The 21,667-nt window shown below is 62.1% G+C and overlaps 2 protein-coding genes across 3 annotated transcripts in view; both read left to right on the top strand.

Moving 5' to 3' along the window:
• ZFR2 (zinc finger RNA binding protein 2) overlaps nt 1-4,009 on the top strand; it is a 30,537-nt gene extending 26,528 nt beyond the window's left edge. The window contains exons 16-20 of the mRNA XM_045548035.1: nt 421-518; nt 708-803; nt 1,387-1,498; nt 2,195-2,292; nt 2,736-4,009. Of these exons, the coding sequence (XP_045403991.1) occupies nt 421-518; nt 708-803; nt 1,387-1,498; nt 2,195-2,292; nt 2,736-2,924 (593 nt within the window). The 3' untranslated portion in view covers nt 2,925-4,009. The remainder of the gene's footprint in view (nt 1-420; nt 519-707; nt 804-1,386; nt 1,499-2,194; nt 2,293-2,735) is intronic.
• An 8,686-nt stretch (nt 4,010-12,695) lies between these two features.
• Nucleotides 12,696-19,327, top strand: MATK (megakaryocyte-associated tyrosine kinase). 2 transcript variants are annotated; one of them, XM_045544795.1, is made up of 13 exons: nt 12,696-12,811; nt 14,130-14,189; nt 14,514-14,627; nt 14,713-14,828; nt 14,926-15,145; nt 15,613-15,706; nt 16,743-16,808; nt 17,620-17,719; nt 17,797-17,881; nt 17,967-18,040; nt 18,137-18,332; nt 18,698-18,784; nt 18,878-19,327. In XM_045544795.1, the coding sequence occupies exons 2-13, from the start codon at nt 14,181-14,183 to the stop codon at nt 19,115-19,117; spliced, it is 1,401 nt and encodes a 466-aa protein (XP_045400751.1). In that variant the 5' UTR covers nt 12,696-12,811; nt 14,130-14,180; the 3' UTR covers nt 19,118-19,327. The 2 variants fall into 2 exon arrangements, with proteins under 2 accessions (XP_045400751.1, XP_045400750.1); XM_045544794.1 differs by lacking the exon at nt 12,696-12,811 and adding an exon at nt 13,555-13,932.
• The last annotated feature ends 2,340 nt before the right edge of the window (nt 19,328-21,667 follow it).

The following is a 21,667-nucleotide window of genomic DNA, read 5'->3' as shown; positions in this document are numbered from 1 at the left end:
TGAGGGTATAAAAAAACCAAAAAATAATAAGGAAGGGAAACAGACCCCGCTCCTCCCAGACCCCGGGGCCCAGGTCAGCAACGACGGGACATATTGAAATTTGACCCCACTTTCTCGCTTTTCATGATGCATTTGGAAGTTTCTGCAGACTTGGCTGGATTCCTCATCCCCCATTTCCCCCTTAACCGGCTGCCCAAGGGTCAGTGCTGGCATCACCCAGTCGCCCAGTCAGGAGAAGGGCCAACTCGGAGGAGACGAGGTTTCGCAGGACGGCTTCTCTGGCCCCGGCGTGTCCCAGGAGGATAACTCTTGAGGAGACGTCGTTTCCCACATAAAGGACACGAAGCCCCAAGGACTGAGGGGGCTGACCGAGCTGCCTTCCCACACGCCCCTGAGGACTGGCACTGCTTTCCCTTCTAGAAGGAGTGGAGGAAACTCGGCCTGACCCAGGAGATGTCCTGAGCCCCGAGAAGTGCCTCGAGTCCCTGGCGGCCCTGCGCCACGCCAAGTGGTTCCAGGTCAGGGCTGGGGGGAGGCGGGAGGGGGTGACATCTCAGGACAGGCCCGACCCTCCACACACAGACAGGAGCCCCGCGGCTGCCGGCCCCCTGTGGTCCTCCCCGGGCCTCACGCCAGGACGGGCCCTCTGCCCCGCTGCTGTGTGTCCGAGAGGTCCCTCGGAGCTGACAAGGGTTTTTTTTCCAAAGGCTCGTGCCAGCGGCCTGCAGCCGTGCGTGCTTGTCCTCAGGGTCCTGCGGGACCTCTGCCAGCGTATCCCCACCTGGGGGGCCCTGCCAGCCTGGGTGAGGATCCCAGAGGGGCCCCGAGGCCCTGACAAACCTTCCTCTTCCCAGGGCGTGGCCTTCCCCAAGCATCAGTGCCACAGAGGTGGGGGAGGGTGGGGGTCACAGGGTCCCCTGGGGTCAGGAGAAGCCCCTCCCCAGGGTCTCATTTGCCTGCTGTCATTTGAAACTCAAAACCTTGCCGGGCCAGCAGAACGGCATACAAATGTGAGGGCACCATGGACATGAGCGGTGTCTGCCCAGACCTAGTGGCACCTGGTGGAGGACAGGGAGCCAGGGTGCCCTGTCCCAGCTCCATGCTGGCCTCTGGGTGACCTGGCACAGACCCCGTGTGGCTCCAATACTTCCCCTCCCCGTCCCTTGGGCCCTGAGCCCTTCCGGTGGACAGAGGGGGGAAGAGGGTGCAGGGCCCCTCGAGGCTCCCAGAGCAGCCCCCTCACCCCCCAGTGTGAGCCCCAGCCCCTGCCTGGCCCCCAGACCTTCCCCCACGGAACCCCCAGGCCGGTCCCGGTCCCGGGAGAGCCGCTCCTGGTGGGCAGGGCCGCGCCCCGCAGAGACAGCGGCCGTCTCCGTCTGCCCGCAGGCCCTGCAGCTGCTCGTGGAGAAGGCTCTGAGCAGCGCCACCGAGCCCCTGGGCCCCGGGGCCGCTGTGAGGCGCGTCCTGGAGTGTGTGGCCATGGGGACACTCCTGGCAGGTCAGCCGCCAGGCCCAGGCTGGAGAGCCCAGCGCGTGGGCAGCAGATCGCAGGGCCCAGTGGCCGTGGCCCAGGGAGCCGCCGTCACCAGACGCTTTGCACCCCACGCGCTGCCAGCAGGAGGGCGGGCGGCCCCGGCCGGGCACGGCAGGGTGGGGGCCGCCCTCCGTCCACGGGGGCAGCAGATGGTTCTCTGGCGGCCAGAGCTGCCCAGGGGCCCCTCCCGGGGGCTATTGGGAAGCAATAACGAGAAGCCAGAGAGCGGGGTGTGTGTGCAGGTGCTCGCCACGGCATGTGTCGCCCCAGCCAAGGGGAGAGAGGGCAGGAGGTGGTGGTCAGATCTGGAAAACAGTGTCTTCCAGTAATTTTTAGTGACACGGGATGACATTAAGTGCGAAAGGGACAATGAAATGTTGGGCCCTCATCTGAGCCTGTTCTCTGACCCTGTGGGCACACGCATGGGCACACGCATGGGCATGCGCACACGTGCAAAGGCCTGGAGGCCCTGCAGCCCGGTGTGCTTTGCGGGGCGAGGGGAGGACTCCCGCACGGCCCAGGCGAGAGGGCGGCCCGGGGGGCCTGTGGGTCTGGGTGCTGCGGGGGCAGGCGCCCCGCTGTGTGCGGCTCTGCTGTGGCCCACGCCACCTTTCACAAGGACACCCTCTTCCTCCTCACTGCCCCACACCCTGCACAAAGACGGGCCGGGACTCCGGGACCCCTGCGAGAAGGACCAGAAGGACGCCCTGGAGCCCATGACGCCGCAGGAGCGGGAGGACGTGACAGCCAGTGCCCAGGTAGGAGGCCCCACGGTGGGGACCACACCAGGTCCCACCCAAAGCTTGTGGCCAAAATGGCCCCGGGGTTCCCCTTCCCTCTCTCCTGCTGTGATGTCTGGGGACAGTTGGGTGGCCTGTGGGTGGCAGAGACCGTCCTGGGGGCTGCCCCACCCCCACTGTGGTCCATAAAAACCCGGCCGTGTCCCCGGCTCTGCCCGGCCAGCCCCCATCTGCCGTTTCCTTGTGCACAAATCTGTTAATAACAAAAGCGTCCCAGCAGTCCCCAAATCAGATGGCACTGGGTCTGGGTTTGCGAGCTGCCTTTAGCAGGACCAGGGGATTGCTCGTGGCGCAGGATGTAGGGTCCCTCCAATGAGGCGGGAAGGGGCTGGTGGGGCGGCCACAGACGCCAACCCCCTGTGTCCCGGCGCTGCGGTCCTGACGGCCACGTGCGCCCGCAGCTCGCCCTGCGCTTGCTGGCCTTCCGGCAGATCCACACGCTCCTGGGCATGGACCCGCTGCCCGCGGCCCGGTGCCGGCCCGGGTCCCGCTCCCGGAAGAGGCGGCCGGAGCCCAGAGAGGCTGAGGAGGCCGAGGAGGGTGCGGGCGAGAGGAAGCAGGCCCGGAGGGACGCAGAGGGGCTCGCATGAGCCGCCCCCGCCACCCAGGGGCCTGCACGCCCGGACACGCCTGTGCTCGCCGGCCATCGGACAACGGTGTTTCCCTTCCAAGTAACGTTCTGTGGGTTTCTCTTTAAAAGAAGCACATATGAGTGTAAATCGTTATAAAGATGACACCACCCGGCACTCGGCACTCGGAGCCTCGAGGCCCTCTCCCCACAGGCCCTGTCCCCCCGACGGCCAGGCGGGCAGGTGGCAGGTGCCCCACACACCATGACTCTGAGCTCCGGTGTTTCTTGCTGGCCCTAAACTCACCGTGTGGTGGGTTGAGGGTGTGGGTTTTCAATCACTTCCTTTGGATGGGCCCGCAGGTTCAGGAAGAGAACATGGGGGATGGCTGGGGGCTGTGTGTGGCCGGCAGGCCTGTGTCACTGCCCACCCTCACCTGTGTGGGACGAGCCCGAAGGAGCACCCGGTGGCTGGGATCCCCCAAACCCAGGCTGCTCCAAACAGACCAGCACCGCAGCCTGGAGGGCGAAGGCTGGAGCTGGCTCATTGCCCGTGGGGAGGGTCACAGGATGCTGCCGACCAGTGAAGACGCAGGCTGGGGACACCTCTGTGCTCTGACCCCGGAGACACCCCACTCCCACCCACACCCCCAACCACCAAGTGCCTTCCATGGAAAGGAGCCACCGGGATCGCGCCCCTGAGGCCTGGGTCCTGCCTTTCAAATTCCTTCCCTCCCTACCTCTGTTCCCTCGGTCTCAGCCTGTCCCCCTCCTGGGAGCAGGGCCCAGGCCCTTGCCTGGAGGATCCCGGGCAGGGCAGTCAGCCCGAGGACACTGGGGAGGGGAAGGGGCCTCTTGGCACCGGGGGACATTGGGGAGACCCCCTGCCCAGCACCCGCTCTGCCCGTTCAAACCTGTCCCGTCGCCTGGAGTTTCCTTGGCTGGCCGCCCTGTGGCCCCGAGCGAGAAAAGTCCACCTTTGGACAGACGTGATCCGTGGCCGTTCGACTCACTCGGTTCGTTTTTCCGTGTTTGGAGGACAGCCCGCGTGTGGCTCAGCCCCCGAGTGTCTTTGTAGGGCGACCTGGAGACAGGGCGAGGAATAAAGGAGATGTGTTTGTCTTCCGGTGTGGGCCGTGCAGTCCTTCCCGTGGGGTGCAGGTGACCCCAAACCCCGGGCCGCCCGCCTGCCTCTCAGGGTGCCGGGTAGGGGCTTGACAGGGCCTGTCCCCCTCTCCCAGGGGCCCGTGGCCCAAGTGTGGGCAGAGAGGAGTCAGAGGGGCTGGAGCTGGGGGTCCCCTCAGCCACCCCGCAGCAGAGGATCCCTGCAGGGGCTGCAGGGAAACCAGTCAGTGTGTCCCACGGCCCAGCACTCTGCCTCGGCCCTGGAGGAGCTGCCCTGGCCTGGCCCCAGAGGCCCCCCCGAGGGCTTCCTGGAAGAGGGGGTGGCTAAGCTGAGTTTGGGAGAGACGGCTCTGCCCACAGAGAGCTCCCCCCGGCAGCGTCCTCAAACACTCCCCGCAAGCCTCAGGGCGTGGGTGGAAGGGGTTCAGATGAGGACACCTGGTCACAGTGGGCAAGTTTTGTGATGGGGCTTCTAGCCTGTGGGGGCGGGTGGGGAGCAGAGTGGGAGGGGTGGGGATGGCCCGGCAGGAGGGGAGGGGCACTTGTCGTGGGCCCAGAGCGCCAGCTGTGCTCAGAGGGACCCCTAGTCAGGCCCAGGCCAAAGGGAGGGGCCGGGCCAGCCAGGCAGGGGGCTCCTTCGCTACCATTATATCTGTCACAAATGGGACCCAACGACTGGTGCCTAGCAGCTCAGATGTTCCCAGGGGACAGGCGACGTCTCCACCACTGGTTCCCTTCCTGAGGAGGGGGAAGGAGCTCTGCCACCTTTCCTAAATTCCCAGTCCCCCCCACACACACCGTCCTCCTCCTGAATCTGGGTGGTGGCACCGCCATTCACCCAGCTGCCCAGGTGAACTGCCACCACCTCCAGGGAGTCCTCCTGGATGCCTCTGCACTTGCAGCCAATCCACAAGGAAATATTGGTTCCACTCTGCCCTCTCAGCCTCTGCTCTGTTCACCGCTTAGACCTTCCAGAGGCCCCCACTGTACTCTGGATAAAACCCCAAATCCCAGCCAAGCCCCCCAGAAGCCCATCCATCACCGCCTCCTTCAGCCCACAATGTGATGCTGACCCTCAAAGGTGAGCCAAACTTGTTCCGGCCCCAGGGCCTTTGCATGGTGCTGTTCTGGCTGGCCCATTAGCTCTTTATCCAAACTGCATGGCCGGCTCCTTCTCCTTCAGGTTTCAGCTCAATGTCACCTCCTCAGAGTGGCCTCCCTGAGGCCCTGAGCCTGTCCTGTAACCCTGTTCATTGCCTTTAAACCACACGTCTCTGATCCAAATGATGTGTTCTCTGTCCTCCCCTTGAGCACATGAATTCTCTGCAGACAGGCAGGGAGCACGTTTGGCCCCACTGTAGCCCCAGATCTGGAGCAGGCCAGGGGGACTCTCATGGCTGAATAAACCTCCACACAATACTTAAAGCCACACTCTGACATGCAAATATGAGTCTGTCCCTGGCTGTTAAGAGAACGCCATCCATGTCCATCCGGTTACAAGACAGTGTGTTCCAACCGGCTTCCTCCCTTCCACCCTGGAGAGGTGGCTCTCGGAAGCCTCCCAGTCCCTGTCCCCACCGCTGGCTCCCGGGGCGGGGGAGGCAGACAGCACCTCTGCCACCAGGCGGTTGAAAACCAGCCCCGCTGCAAAGAGTTAAGTCGGCCCTCCTAGCAACTCCAAAAAACCCGAGTTTAGGCGGCGACAGCACAAACCAAGCAGTCGGTTAGCAGAAGATTTGGTCCAGATGGATGAACCGTCTGGGTGAGGGGCCCAGCCAGGGCCTGAACAGCCATCGTTTCTGCCTCCTCCGTCCCAGCCCTCGTCCCCACCGGGCAGCGGACCCCAGAGCAGGCCGGCAGGTGGCAGGAAGACACTGGACCCAAGAAGCCAGGTTGCAGGGGATGGGGACGCGCCCCCAGGGAACCGCAGCGGGGACCTCGGCTGCGGATGCTGGTTGCTAGGAGACATCGGTGAGTGTGGGAAGTGATGCGGGCCCGTGGGCAGGGCTGGAACCGAACCCGGCAGGCGGTTCAGGGAAGTCAGAAACGGAAGGGTGGATCTGTCAACCGCACCTGCAAGGTCACGGATGACACGGGAAGTAGCCGTGACAGTGCACCGCGTCCCCTGGCCCGAAATAAGTCACATCAATCCAGGCAGCTTCTCCCTGGCCGCCTCCCGAGTTCAGCTGCGGGGCCGAGACGACGCTGCAGGTAAGCAGGTCAGGGCTGCGCTGGGCGCCCGGGCAGAGGGCACGCTCGCTCACAGAGGTGGGGAAGGCAGCCCGTGGGGTGGACACGCTAGCGCCTGCTCATGCCACCCGGGTGTCTGAAAGGAAATGGATCCGGGAGCAGATATGTGCACACCCGTGTTCGCAGCAGGGCCATTCGCGACAGCCGAAAAGTGGCAGTGACCCAAGTGTCCATGGACGGATGGACGGATGGACACACGCAACGTGGTCCCTCCACACACTGGAATATCACGCAGCCAGGAAAAGGGACGAGACTCTGACACAGGCTACAGCGTGGATGGACCCTGAGGACATCGTGCTCAGTGAGAGACGCCAGACACAGAAGGACAAGTCCTGTGTGATTCCACTCACAGGAGGTCCCTGGAGTCGTCACATCCACAGAGACAGGAAGTAGAGTGGTGGGTGCCAGGGGCTGGGGAGGGGGTGGGGAGTGAGCGTTTCATGGGGACAAAGTGTCAGTTTGGGAAGATGAGAAAGTTGTGGAGAGGGAGGGTGGTGACGGCTGCACAGCAATGTGAGGGTGCAGAGTGCCTAAGAGCGCTAAGTCTCGACCTTCAGGAATCAGAAATTGCTACGCCATGTCCAACCGACACATCGAGAGATGTGGGAAACACGTTATTTGGGAACACAGAGATACATACCAGAGAAACAGCCAATGGACACCCCAGGGAGTGGGACATACATTGCTCTGTCTTCACCACCACAATGAAACACCCTGTAAATATCAGCTACTGGCCGGGCGCGGTAGCTCACACCTGTGATCCCATCACTCTGGGAGGCCGAGATGGGAGGATGGCTCGAGGCCAAGAGTTCGAGACCAGCCTGAGCAAGAGTAAGACTTCGTCTCTACTAAAAATAGCAAAACTAGCCGGGCGTGGTGGCGCATGGCTGTAGTCCCGGCTACTGGGGAGGCTGAGGCAGGAGGATCGCTTAAGCCCAGGAGTTTGAGGTTGCTGTGAGCTAGGCTGACGCCACGGCACTCACTCTAGCCCGGGCAACAGTGTGAGACTCTGTCTCAAAAAAAAAAAAAAAAAAAAACCCGGCTACTGTTCGTTTCAACAAGACAACACGCTTACCTTGGAAAGGCCCATTGTTGAGCTGGGGAGCTTTATTTATATATTTTGGGTTTAATTTTTTTAAAACACTAATTGAGAGCTTACTACATGCTGTGAATACAGACACATTTAATCGAACAGACTGAGAAATGCATGTACTTGTAAGAAAAGAAAGGCTAGGAGGGGGCACAGGTCAGCCAACAACAGTCTGAGGGCCACGTCGAACCCACTGTCCTGTATTTATACGGCTCCCTCAGCTAAAAACAGGTTTTACCGACATTTGTAAATAGTCGGGGTGAAAACAGAAAGCACCATCATGTTGCACGATGACACGTGAAAAATGTATGAAATTCAAACTTCAGCGTCTGCACATAAAGTTTTACCGGGACAGAGCCACCCCCATTGGCTTTCGTATTATCTGCGGTGGCTTTGGCGCCGCAGTGGCACAGCTGAGCAGTCACAACAAAGACCGTCAAGCCTTTGCAGAGAACGTCTGCTGAGCCCTGAGTCTGAGGTCACAGGAGGCAGGATCTAGGTGATCCCAGAGAGGCGACGGAGGGGGTAGGGGCTTCCCTCGGACAGACACAACGTGCCTTCCAGGATGCCGCGTGTCTCCCATTCTCCTCTCTCGGGCTTCGCCCGTCTGTGGGCCTCCGTATTTATTTTTTCTGCAAGGGCCTTGTATATGCAGCCCCCGGACATACATGGTTGCCCCAGCCAGGGCTGGTCCTTGTCCCTGCTCAGGAACGTGAATTCCGTCTTGGGAAGCCAGGCAGGGCAGGGGTGGTCAGGAAGCGTCTCTTGGAGACGCGGAAAAGGCTGAGAGGTTGTCGGCCTCGAGAAGAGATGTGGGGAGGATGTAGTACCAGGCACAGCATGTGCAAAGGCCCTGGGGCTGGCCGGCGCCTGCAGCTTTTGAGGAACAGGCAAGCGGAGGCCAGTGAAGCAGAAGCAGAGGGAACCAGGGGAAGTGCTGGGTTCCCTGAGAGGGAAGAGGGGACAGCACCCGGACCACACAGGTGACGGATCATGGGGGCGAACTCAGGTTGTGTGCTGAGCACAGCAGGACCCATAGCAAGGTTTAAAGCCAGAAGTGGCACAGTTTCTGCAGATGAAACCTGTGAGCGAGGCTGGCCGATGACGTGCCCGGCTCCACCGAGGAAGCCGGGGCGAGAGTTCCCCATCAAAGGCACCCAACGCAGGTGGCCCCAAGAGGCCTTTCTTTCATTCATGGAGACTGGCCTGGCAGACAGCGGCTGTGGTTGTAAAGCTAGTGACAGCAGCAGTGTTTTTCCTCGAAAGAGCCAGCGTCCCTCCCCTGAATCCCGGAGTCCCCTGGCTGGGGGGAGAGAAGCTAAATTTAAAGGCGCACTAACTGGGGCAGTCTGATCCAACTGCAGGCGCTAGCAACGGCCGCCTGGGCAGGGAACAGCTTCTTCGGGCCACAGTGGCTCAGGTGTCCCTACCGCCAGCTGCAGCTGCCCCCCAGTCCCCAGCCTGCACCCCAGATTCAGAAGGCACAGCTATGGGTGCACCGTCCCTCTGTCTTCCCACACACCTGACACCCTGCTGGATCGCGGGCACGTGGGCCCTGCAGTCGGACACACCTGGGGCCAGAGCCCGGCCCCAGTACTTCTTATGTCCTGAGGCATGCCTCCTGCCCCTCCAAGCCTTGGTTTTCCCATCTGCAAAATGGGTACAACCTCACAGGTGACAGGCACCACCCATTACTGCCACCAACCCAATATTCACTGGCTTAAAAAAAATTTTTGAGCACCCACTATGCGCCAGCCAGGCACTGAATTCACAGCAGGGGATGACGCTATCCCAGGTCCCTGAGTGGGGAACATGCCTAATAGTTTTGAGGAAGAGGAGGCTGGTGTTCCTGTCTCCCCCTCCACCCTGTAACCCTTCCTTGGCCTCTGGAGTGAAGACTACACTTCCCAACTTCTGTTCCTGGGTGGGGCCACATGGACAAATTCTACCTAATGGGATGAAGCAACAGCATCATGTGCATCTTCCAGGCAGAGTCCTTAAAGGGAAGAGGTGTGCCCTTCGATGCCCCTTCCTGCCTCCTCTTGGCTGGAATGCAGATGGGATGGCTGGAGCTCGAGCAGCCGTCTTAGATCAAGAGTTGGCAATTCATGTGCTGAGAAAGCCAGAGCAACAACATGGCAAGAGCCCGGGTCCCTCGCTCATGGTTCATTTCTGTCTCATTCCAGCCTCTAGCATTTGGGGTTTTCCATCCCATGCAGCTGATCCTAACCCTAACTGATGCATTATGTAAAGTGCCTGTCATGTGACTCTCCGCCTACTGTGTTTATTGCCTAATACAATTTTCAATAGTATTTATAAAGAAGAATAAGAAGTTTGCAATCCCACAGGCAAGTAGCCTTGCATCTCTGGGTCCCAACTGTTCCGCTTCTAAAATGAGAAGATTGGCCGCAATGATCTCTAGGAGTTTGAGATCAGTGTGTCCATCAAGCTCCTCTGTTGCAAGTGACAGGAGCCCTGTGCCACCTGACTTTGGATGGAAGGCAGATTTATTGACTTGTGGAAGGGGACGTCCTTTCAGGGGAGTCTTGCTCCAAGAAGGGTAGAAGTGTCCTTGGGAAAGGTTTTACAAAAATGGTGCCACATGAGTTGTACGTGGGAGGGTGAGCCTGGAAATGCTGGCTAGATAAGGGGGAAGGGCGTTCCAGGCAGAGGGAACAGCCTGTGCAAAGGCCTGGATACGCCTGCAGTTCAGAGTTGCTGGAGGGTTAGGTGCTGGTAGGAACAGGAGGAAATGAGACCTCAGAGATCGGCTAGAGACCTAACACAAAGAGCCCAGGATGCCAGGCTGAGCCTTTTAGGCTGTCCTGCAGGCAGCAGGGAGCCATGGAAGAATTTAGAGTGAGGGACGGCCACAGTCACATTTCCATTCCTTGGCTATGAATTAGAAGGTGAAAATCTGGAGGCAGCCAGGAGACCAGGGAAGGGACTGCTGGGCCACTCGCCTGCACAAAGGGTGGCCTGGGGATCAGAGAATTTCTGAAATCAGGTTGATAGGATACCATGAACAATGAGATGTGAAAGGGTGAGAAGTCCAGTCTGACAGTGTGGCTACAACTCAGGCTGGTAGAAGGTGGGGCTGAGTCCCCCAGCTCCTTAGCAGAAGTGGTGCTGCCACTTCCGGGGACTGGAAGAGCCATAGAGTCTTTGTGATTGAAAGTGGCCAGTTCCTGCATGCCTCCAGGGACGGGGAGCTCACTACCTCCTGAGGCTACTCATTCTGTGGCTCTGATCCAAATATACCACAGGCTCCCATCTACCTCCCTGGAGTCAGGCACTCGGTGCCCATGCCCACATCCAGCGGGGGCAGCTCCCTGCACCCCAGGGCCAGCCCTTGGAGATTTGGGACCCTGACACGGGCTCCTTAAGTCTGCCCTCCGGCCTCAACACCCTTAGTCCTTTCAGGGTGGGGCCTCCCAGGGGGTGGGACAAGGAGCCCCGGGGACGACTGACACTAAATACCAATGATTTGCAGAGAGAAAGCCGGCTCCTCTCAACCCCTGCCCATCTCTCCGGATGCACCGAGGACAAAGTCTCCACTGGGCGCTCGGGCGTCTTCCATGCCCCCCCAAGGGGGGCTCATGTCCCTGCTGAGCAAAGAGAAGACAGCCCTCAGCGTGGGACCTGTACTAGGGGCCACCTCTGGTGAGAACTGAGTGATGCTGTTGGGTTTCCACCGTAGGTATTTTGACTTGACATTTCTATTTTGGGCGAGGAATGGTGGTTTGACACATACAGTGTGTCCCTGGTGACCTCAACAAAACAACGATGCCTGCAAGGGCCCCAGCCTTGAGGGGGACCCACACAGTGTGCTCCTCCATAGCCAGATCCAGTAGCTGTGGGTGCAGGAATCGCAGACACAGGGAGCCTTGCACGGAGCCATCTCCCCTGCAGATACTACTAATACTAATAAAATTATAACCCCACTAAAGAAAGCTGCGCCACCCTCTCCTCCTGCCCACTTCCCTCCCTGGGGACAACCTGTTGCCGGTTGCAGGGTCTCCTTCCAGAACTTTCCCCTTGGATTTATTCTCTCATGTATAACACAAACGGGATTGCACTGCCTGTAGTGTACACTGTCCTGGGGGCAGTGGTGGTTGTTTTTGGCAACTAGAGATTTTCCCATTTTAATATTAATACTATAGTTTTAGCCTGTAGTCCCAGCTACTCGGGAGGCTGAGGCAGGAGGATCGCTTGAGCCCAGCAGTTCCAGGCCAGCCTGGGCAACACAGTGAGACCCCATCTCAAATACTAGTAGTGCTACTACTGCTAATAGTATAGTTTCCTAGTCTTTGTTGTACAATATTCCATAATGTGGGTGTCTGTAATTCTCTCATCACTGGGCCTCCGTCCCCAGAAAAATCCCAGAGTCACAGCCTCTTAGCCTTTTGGGGTAACAGAAGATTAGATGTGGGCACAGGCTGTCTGGGCGTCTTGGTTCAGAGTGCCCTAAGTCAAGCTCCACCTGTGTCCTAGAGGGCTCAGCGGTTAGAAATTACAAGGAGCTGTCATTGGTTGATGGTCACAGAGCCATCGCTGGGGGCTGGGCTCAGGACTGCGTCCACCAGATGAGATCAAACTGTCCATGCGATGGAAGCTGGGGGCGCCTCAGCCTGCCCTATGGGACCAAGCCCCGGTGGGAAGAGGGGCTGCCCCTGCTTCTGGGCAGAGCTGGGTCGGCAGTGACCCCACCTCCCCGCCAGGCCCACCTGTTACCCTCCAAGGAGCACTGCTCTACCAAGAGGCTCGCAGTTCCAGATGATTTTTTCTGTCGTCCCAATTTCCCCTTAATATTAATGATGGTGATAATGTCAGCAGTTGACATTTTTGAGGGCTTTCTTTTGTGCCAGGCACCAACAGCCCTCTGTGGCTGCGGGTGATAAAATGATAAAATGAGCGAGACTGTGGGAGTTGGAACTGCAGAGTCGGAAGGGTCGTCTGAGCTCTGCGGCTTGTTTGCCTCCCCGGACGGCCAGCTCACTCTCCCACACCTGACCCTAGCCCACCCGGCCCGCGCTTGCGGCAGCGGCTCTGCGCTCCAAGAACCCCTCTTCCCAGGCGGGGTGGGTGGTGTGCGCCCCCCCAGAGCCAGACCAGGTCGGGCGCGCGGCCCGCCTGCGCCCCAGGACCCCGCCCGGCCGCGCGGGAGGCGCCGGGGGCCGCGGGGGCGGGGCGGGGAGGGGCCGGCGGCGGCGGCGCGCGGAGCAGACCGCAGTGCGGCCGGCGCTAGGACCCGCGGGGGCCTCCCAGGCCGCGGCGCCTCCCGCTTGCCCCCACTCCCCAACCATCCTTCGCCCCCAAAATGAGGAAACGGAGCAACTTGCTCCAAGTTGTGCAGCCGGGACCGCCTCGGGGTGCGCAGCCGGCTCGCGGGGGCCCTCCTGGGGGCGGGCGCGGGGCGCGGCCCGGGGGCGCCCCCTGAGCAGGTGAGCGTGTCCGCGGGGGCTGGGGGGGAGGCCCCCCAAGTCCGGGAAGGGGGAACCCAGAGGGCTCTGGGGTCCCGGACTTGCGCAGGAGGCGCCGGTGCGCGCGCGAGTGTGCGCGTCCCGGGCGTGGCGGGTGCGCGGCTGGGCGGAGGGTGGCCGGAGGCGACAGATCAGGCGTGGATCGGGGCGGGGGGGCGTTATTTTCCTGGGTGCGGGTGTGCGCGGCTGCCAGCCCCGGTGTGTGTCTCCGCGCGTCCACGTGGAGGGCTGTGCGCGTGTGGCCGAGAAGCGTGTGCGCGGTGCTGCCTAGAGCTCTGCGTGCCCGGGTGGCCCCGCGGCTGGCGCCCAGGTGTTCCAGTGGGGTCTCTGTGTGTGAGTGTGTGTGTGTCGGGGGCGGGGGACAGGTGCTCACGTTCCCTGGTGCTGAGCGTCCCTGCGTGTTTACACTCGCGTGGACGTGCCCGCACACCTGTCCCTAGGTGGACGTGTTCCTCTGCTCGCATACGCCGGCGCCCCGTGGGTCCCCGTGTCCCAGCCCGTGTGTTCCTGTATGTGCTCTTGTGTACATGGGGTCTATGTGTGAGCACACGTGGGGCTGGAGGATTTATGGGGGGCACACAATGGAGAAGCTGAACCTCACCCCCCAACACCCCCACTGCCCAGCCACCCGGGGTGGGGGAGATGGAGGCAGGGAGGGCCCCCACCCAGCAGCAATGGGGACTTGTGCGTCTGTCCTGGGTTAGGGGTCATCAGAGAGGCTCCGCTGGGCCCAGAGGAGCAGCAGGGCTGCATCCCCCGCCTGGGCCCCTGCTCCACCCGGGTCCGAGATTCTCAGGAGTGACCTTGACTCATCTCTTATTTCCTTACGTGCCCCTGCCCACTTCCCAGGAAAGAGGAAGAAGCAGGCTGGCCTGAGAGGCACCCAACTCCCTACTTAATGTGCAGGCCGCCTGAGCCCTGAGCCAGGCGTCCCCCTCGCCCCAGACCGCAGCCACTTGCTCTGTGTGCCTTTCTTGTGCCTCAGTTTCCCTTTGGGGACGATGGCGGGGAGAGGCTCCGTGGTGTCCTCCCTGGCATGTCAGGGCTGTAACTCTGCTAAGGAACTTCCCCGGGTTCCCCGGGTAAAGATAACCTCCCCAAAGGGGGTTGGGGGGCCAGCGGATGGGTCTCCCCCAGGGGATGTTTTTAGTGGGGTGCTCTCTCTGCCTCCTGACTGTCACCCCTGCCTGGCCTGGGCTGGAAGCGGCAGGAACTGGACCCTGGGGTGCCGGGGCCCAGCTGGCTTCCGGCTCCGGGGCTTGACTGTGCCCCTCTGCAGGTGAACCCTCACTTCCTCCGAGCCTGGCACCACTCGCCCATCTCTGCCAGGATGCCAACGGTGAGTCGCCCCAGCCTGGTTGCTTCTGGCCCCCGCTTTCCTGCATCCACACCCTCGGCCCCCTCCCTGGGGGGCTCTCCTCTCTGACCGGTGCCCCCTTCTGCTGGGCTCTGCCGAGGCGTTCTGGGTCACCTTGGCTTCCTGACTTTCCGTCCCGGGCCCCCGCTGTGTGTGACTCTGATATTTCTCCCTGGGCTACTCCCTCGACCTCTCTCCTCCTTCTCCCATGTCTGTCTTTCATCTCCCTGTCTCCTTCCCAAGTCCCCTTTCTTTCTCCCTTCTGTCCTCTCTCTCCTCCCTAATGTCCCCCCATCCCTCCCCCAGAGGCGCTGGGCCCCGGGCACCCAGTGCATCACCAAGTGTGAGCACACCCGCCCCAAGCCGGGGGAGCTGGCCTTCCGCAAGGGCGACGTGGTCACCATCCTAGAGGCCTGCGAGGTGAGCAGTGGCCGCCAGGTGCGTGTGTTCAGGTTGGGGGCTGTGCCAGGACGTGCCCCACCGACCCCTGGCTCGCTCCCGGCAGAACAAGAGCTGGTACCGCGCCAAGCACCATGCCAGTGGGCAGGAGGGGCTGCTGGCGGCCGGCGCGCTGCGGGAGCGCGAGGCCCTCTCGGCCGACCCCAAGCTCAGCCTCATGCCGTGAGTGGGGGTGCGGGCCCCAGGGTGGCTGTGGGGAGGGGTGGGGGGCGGGGGGCGCCCTGCCCGCCGGCTCCATCTGGCCCTCCCACGGCTGCAGGTGGTTCCACGGCAAGATCTCGGGCCAGGAGGCCGTGCAGCAGCTGCAGCCGCCCGAGGACGGGCTGTTCCTGGTACGCGAGTCCGCGAGACACCCGGGCGACTACGTGCTGTGCGTGAGCTTCGGCCGTGATGTCATCCACTACCGCGTGCTGCACCGTGACGGCCACCTCACCATCGATGAGGCCGTCTGCTTCTGCAACCTCATGGACATGGTGGAGGTGCCGCCAGGTGGCCCCGGGGACCCCAGAGGGGGTGGAGGGGCAGGTCCCTGGGTCCCCCAGGTCCTCCAGGTCCCCATTCCTTCTCAGCAGATGGGCAGACACACGGACCCCCAGTGTAGGACCCTCCCTGATGCAGAGATGGAGGGGCCAATCCTCGTAGACTGCCAACCCCACAGGTGGCCTGTGACATCCCAGTTCTACGTCCAGGGGACTGGGTGACTCCTCTGGGGGTCCCTAGGAACCTCCAGGTTGACATCAATTCAGAGAACACCCCCACTACCAGCCCACCTCCTTCCCATTCCCATGGAAACCAGCCCCACCTAGCACATCGGTGTGAGAACCAAGCCCCTCCCCACCTCCCCTGCTCCTGCCCACCCCACCCAGATGCCACCTGGGAAGGGGACGGGGTGCAGGGGTTCCCTGGACAGGGGGCCGTGCTCACGGCTGCCTCTGCCCTGCTGCAGCATTACAGTAAGGACAAGGGGGCCATCTGCACGAGGCTCGTGAAACCCAAGAGGAAACAGGGCACCCGGTCAGCGGAGGAGGAGCTGGCCAAGGGTAGGGCCCCGGCAGGAGCCGCAGTCCCCTTCCCCACCCACGTTAGCCCAGCCTGCCACCTTCCGGGACCCGCCCCCATGGCCTGAGCCACCTTTTCAGGCTCATCTACAAAGCCCTTCCACACCCGCCCCCTCCCAGGGCAACTGTGTTAATCGGTTCCTTCATGCCTCTGTGCCGTCGTGCATTCTGTTCCCTTCACCTCAAATGCTTTTCCAGCCCCAGAGTAGTTGAATCAGTATTTAAGGCCAAACGCAAATGCCTGGCCCCTCCCACGCTACCCGACCAGTATTTGGAGCCTGGTTATCCCGTCTGTCTCTTTGGAAGCACCAGTCTCTCCTGGGGAAATCTGGACACCTCAGGCATGGCCCCCAGGTGGACACTAGCGTGGCCCTGACCAGTCACAGCTTAAGAGCTTGGGGTTCGGAGGACGGATTTGGGGGAGGAGGGGGAGGGGGCCTGTAGAGGGTAAGTGGAGGGGAGAACACAGGATTGCTTGAGAGAAGGGGCCCTGGAAGATTCTGGAACCTTTACTGGTCTCCGTGTCTCTTGTATCTTTTGCTCTGTGTGTGTTCCTGGATGCTCAGAGGTAAAGGACTGTAAAGGGAAGCGCCCGCAGGTATTTGGAAGGACACAAGGTCCCCCAGGTTGCAGAAAAGGACAGCCCCTGCCTCTGTGGTCGGAAGGGGTTGCTGGCTCTGCCCCCTGGCCTGACGGGGGAGTTCCTGGGGGGCTAGCCTGGGGCCTGGGGTCTGAACCAGGACCCCCGCTTCGGCCACTCTCACTGTGATCCCTCCCGTAAACTCCCTGTGGCTCAGGCCAGCCCGAGAGTTCTGTTGCTTCCAATAACAGTAATTGGTACCAGGAGGGGGGCGTCTCCGACCAGCCCTAGAGGCTTTGCCGGGAACCGTAGCCACCCGAGTGTGTGTCCAGAGCTGGGGCTGTGTGGAAGACATCCCTGGTCTCTCACCAGGTGGGAGCCCTGATGGCAGGGGTTGGGGGAGCTCATGACCCCTCTGACCAGGTGTTCGGTCCACAGCTGGCTGGTTACTGAACCTGCAGCATTTGACGCTGGGAGCTCAGATCGGAGAGGGCGAGTTTGGCGGTGAGTGGGGAGTGGGTTGGGGGTGGAATGTGGGGGTGCCTGCCCAAGCTTTGGAGGCACAGAGCTGAATTCAAGGCCGTACTTCACCACCTACTAGCTGTGCCACTAAGGATAAGCATCTCCCCTCCCTGAGCCTCAGTTTCCCCCTCTGTAACGGAGGGCAACTGCAGCAGTCGCGAGGCATGAATTAACTGGAGCAGGCACCCTGTAAACGCTAGTGACTCCTTCACACTCCCAGGCTCTTGCGTTGTCAGTTGGTCGCCCTGCTTGGAATGTCATTCCTTGAGAGTATTATTCTGGAAGGTTCCGGGGCTTAGGTCAGGGGTCAGCAGACTTTCTCTGTAAAAGCCCAGATTGTGACTATTTTCAGCTCTGTGGGCCAGAGTCCCTGTCACCGCCACTCAACCCTGCCATTGTAGCAGCCGCAGACAATATGTAAACATACAGGCGTGGCTGTGGAAACCGTGGCACAGAAATTTGAATTCTGTGTAATGTTCACGTGTCATGAAATAGTATGCATCCTTTGGGGTTTTTTTTTCCAACCATTTAAAAATGTAAAAACCATTTCGAGCTCAAGGGCCTTGCAAAACCAGGTGACAGGTCTGGTGTTGGGAGTTTGCAGACCCCAGGCTCAGAGAAGTCTCTTTGATCCGAGGTCTTGAACTTGTAGGGACGGGGGTGGCAGCTGTTTTGAGGTCTAGGGACCCACGGCTTTGTTGGTGCTTTGTGGGGATCGGTGTGAGTCAGCCTGTTTGTCTGTCTGTCCCCGTTTCCGTTGGGGTCCTGACCTCTGCCCCCTACCACACCCCAGCCGTCCTGCAGGGCGAGTACCTGGGGCAGAAGGTGGCCGTGAAGAACATCAAGTGCGACGTGACAGCCCAGGCCTTCCTGGATGAGACTGCCGTCATGACGTGAGTCCCAGGGGCGGGGGGCGGGGCCCTGGGGTGGGGGTCCCGGCCCCGCCCTCACCCTACCCCGCCCACCCCAGGAAGATGCAGCACAGGAACCTCGTGCGCCTACTGGGCGTGATCCTGCACCAGGGGCTGTACATCGTCATGGAGCACGTCAGCAAGGTGGGGCGCGGCCCGGGGGGCGGGGGGCGCAGCTGAGCAGCCTCCAGCACCCCCCCACCCCCTGCCGTCTCCCACCCTCCAACAGGGCAACCTGGTCAACTTCCTACGCACCCGGGGCCGGGCCCTTGTGAACACTGCCCAGCTCCTGCAGTTTTCTCTGTGAGTGGGGCTCCGCTGGTGGCGGGGAGGGAAACTGAGGCACTGCGGCCCAGGCACCCAGCGCTTTCTGAGCCCCATCCCCTTCCCACCCCCCAGGCACGTGGCGGAGGGCATGGAGTACCTAGAAAGCAAGAAGCTGGTGCACCGGGACCTGGCCGCCCGCAACATCCTGGTTTCTGAAGACCTGGTGGCCAAGGTCAGCGACTTCGGCCTGGCGAAGGCTGAGCGGAAGGGGCTGGACTCGAGCCGGCTGCCGGTCAAGTGGACGGCGCCCGAGGCTCTCAAACACGGAGTGAGCCCCCCTCTACCCGGCCCGGGGGCTCAGGTTGTAGGGGAGGGTCCGACGGAGCAGGGTTGGCACCCCAGCTCTGCTGTGTGTCCTTGGCCTCTCGGAACCTCCAAGGGAAAGGGCTCTGCCCCCAAGGAAACACTTGGCCCAAAATCTTTCTTGTAGCTCCTCTCTGGGCCCCAAAGAGAAGATCAGCTGGGCCTCCGCCCCGCACAGGAGGCTGAGCTGGGCCCGACTGCAGGGGTTTGGTGGGGGGAGTCTCTTGGGAGGAGACCAGAGAGCAGGGGTCAACCCAAGAGGGCTTCCTGGAGGAAGCAGCGGCTGAAGCCCTGATGGGGTCCCCTCCACCCCGATCTTGGGCCCCACAGAAGTTCACCAGCAAGTCGGATGTCTGGAGTTTTGGGGTGCTGCTCTGGGAGGTCTTCTCCTATGGACGGGCTCCATACCCCAAGATGGTGAGCGGGGCCCAGGGGAGACGCAGGGTCCTGTGTGGGTCTGGGGGCTATGGCCCTGACCCCCCACCCAATGCTGGTGCCCTCTGTCCACAGTCGCTGAAGGAGGTGTCCGAGGCCGTGGAGAAGGGGTACCGCATGGAGCCCCCCGAGGGCTGTCCGGGCCCCGTCCACGCCCTCATGGGCAGCTGCTGGGAGGCGGAGCCCGCCCGCCGGCCGCCCTTCCGCAAACTGGCCGAGAAGCTGGCCCGGGAGCTGCGCAGCGCGGGCACCTCGGCCCCCGTCGGGGGGCAGGAGGCCGACGGCTCCACCTCGCCCCGAAGCCAGGAGCCCTGACCCCACCCGGCGGAGCCAGGGGCCCTAGAGGACCGAGAGATCGGGGGGCACAGCGCGGGGGCGCAGGCCAGGCCTAGGGAGGGCCCGGGCCAGAGAGCTGCCCTCCCGGTGCCCAGGGCAGGGCAGGCCCACGTGGGGGGCTCGGGGCAGCCCATGGATGCCCTAGACCTGCGAAGGATCATCGCCTCGATAAAGACCGATTCTAAGGACCGTGGGTGTTTGTGTCTGTCTGCGACCCCTGTGCCCTCTCATCCCAGGGCCGTCTCCCGTGGTGACCTGCTCTTTGGCACCCCCATGGCATGAGGCGTCCAGGGTCCTCCGGTAGAGGTCCGCACACAGATAGCCCTGAGTACCCTCTGCCCAAGGTCACGGCCCTTCTCTGTGGAGCCCCCTGTGCCCTACCGGACGGTGGTCAGTTCACTGGGACCGCCCTGACCATTAGCTGAATCTTGGGGACCCACCAGCCCCAAGCCCCCAACCTCCTGCAGTCAGGGGGATCTGCGTGGGGTCCCCACCACTGCCCAAGCAGGGTCCTCCCAGCTGGTGGTGGGGACAGGACTCTGGGGAACTTTTGGGCAGGGGGCGACTTGCCATTGCCCATGGGATGTGGTGTGCAGTGTTGGGGACCCCAATCCATGGGGTCCCACGGCCCCCGAGGTCCAAGTCCCCTCTCCCGCCACACCCTGTTCACAGCCCCAGCCCCTGCCCTGCAGAGAGGGCATTATGGGAGCCCTGGTAGGGTCTTCCGGCACAGCAGCATCCCCATTTTGGGGGGCCCCGGACAGGCCACCCTCATACTCCAGCTGTCCCCCTGATTCAGGGACCAGGCACCGTGTCTAGCGCTTTCAGATCAAATCCCAAGAGTGTCGCGTGAGTGAGTGCTGGGGTCAGGCCTGTTTCATGGCAAGAGCGCTGAGGCTCAGGTGGGCAGGTCGCTGGCACCAGGGCGCCCCGAGAGGAGGTGGTGGAGCCGGGACAGGCCCAAGCTTCGTCCCCTGTCCTCCCAGCTCAGGCCTCTGCCACTTCTGCCGCAGCTGAGGACACAAACCCCGGCCACGACACATTCCAAGAGAAAGGGAGGCGCCCTCCTGTTCACGCCCAGCGCCCATCCCCACCTCCCACGCATGCTCTCTCTCACCCACCCACCCACCTGCCTCTCTTTTCACTCAAACACTTAACGAGCACCTACTGTGTGCGAGCCCCTTCTGGGCACTCGGCGTCCCACAATCTCTGCGGTGACAGCTTACAGGGGACACTGCCCTTGGACGAAGGCAGGCCAAATGTCCAGGGACCGAGCAGCCTGACCCAGTGATTCCGGGGGACAGAGTCACTGAGCAGCGCTGGCGGGGTGGCCTGGCCGGGCCCCCTGCTGCTTCCCACTCCAGCACCGGGGGCCTGCACACCCCAGGTCCAGTCCTGACTTGCCCCCAGCTGTGTGACTCTGGCCCCAGGGCCACCAGCCATCCCGGTGTGCCCGGGACTGAGAGCTTTTCCAGGGTGTGGGACTTTAGTGCCACCGAGGCCTCCTCCATGGAAGAGGCACCTCCGCCCAGAGGGGCGTGAGGACCCTCAGGGCTCACTGCAGTGAAGGGCATACAGCTGGTGCTCAGATACTGCTGTGACAGTCCCGCACCTGCTCCCAGTTGATTTTCCCATCCTGCCAGAGAGAGGTCTTTGGCCAGGCTGGACATGGACCCCACTCCAGGTCCCCCGAGCTGGGAGGGGACACCAGACAGACCCCACCTGCCCTCACTCAGCTGACCGCCCCCCTCCACCGCCAAGCAGAGCCTGAGACAGAGAAACATCCAACCAAGGTCACGCTGACCTCTTGCCCCTCCTGACTTGAAGCCCCGCCCACCCCTGACCTCAGTTTCCCCACCAGCACCTGAAGGGGTTTAGTGGTTCTTTCTGGGGGAAAATTGAAGGGTGGAGGCTAGAAGGGCCCAGAGTGGCCTGGCCCCCCTGATCCTCAAGGGGGGGCCCCTGTCCCCTTGGCCCTGCCCCCGCATCCCTAATCCGGCCTCTAAGCTGACACAGCGTCTGGAGTTGCAGCCCATCCCGCTAAGTCGTCCAAAGCCCCTGTGCCTCATGCCTGGATCCCTCCTGTGGCCTCTTAACCCCCCCGGGCCAATTAGCTAATTGGGGTCTGAGACCAGAAGCAGCTCGTGAGCGTTTTAAAGTGATGAAGCAATTAGGGAGATTATCTTCTCCCACCCCGCACCCAGCCCGAGCCCCGGCCGCCCACCTATCCACAGGGTGGAGGACATGGGGGGGACCCCAGGAGCCTCGGGAAGTTCCAGCCCCACGTCTGGCCTGGGCTCGGGTGTCCAGGGCCCCCTCGCCTGGCTTGGCCCTGAGCCCCCTGCCCACTGACCTCAGCCCTCCCTGTGGGGACGGTGGGAGCCCACGATGGCTCCCTGGCCGAGGCTGCTCATCCCTGCGGTCAGACCCGGCCTCCTCTGGGACCCGGTTGCCCTGTTTGCTCTTGTTCCTCGGTCCACCCTCCGGCCTGGGTCCCCCTCACTCTGCCGGCATCCCCTCCCTCCTGGC

The sequence above is a fragment of the Lemur catta genome, chromosome 1 (genome assembly GCF_020740605.2).
Source record: "Lemur catta isolate mLemCat1 chromosome 1, mLemCat1.pri, whole genome shotgun sequence".
NCBI lineage: Eukaryota > Metazoa > Chordata > Mammalia > Primates > Lemuridae > Lemur > Lemur catta.
The sequence above is the reverse complement of the archived record's forward strand: the minus strand, read 5'-3'. Positions and strand labels throughout refer to the sequence as shown.

Excerpts from the sequence above, each read along its gene's own strand:
- MATK (XM_045544794.1), top strand. The coding sequence starts at position 13,852 with ATGGCGGGGAGAGGCTCCGTGGTGTCCTCCCTGGCATGTCAGGGCTGT. Across the intron at positions 14,628-14,712 it reads CCATCCTAGAGGCCTGCGAG|AACAAGAGCTGGTACCGCGC; the intron begins GTGAGCAGTGGC and ends CGCTCCCGGCAG. Across the intron at positions 15,707-16,742 it reads GGAGGAGGAGCTGGCCAAGG|CTGGCTGGTTACTGAACCTG; the intron begins GTAGGGCCCCGG and ends TTCGGTCCACAG.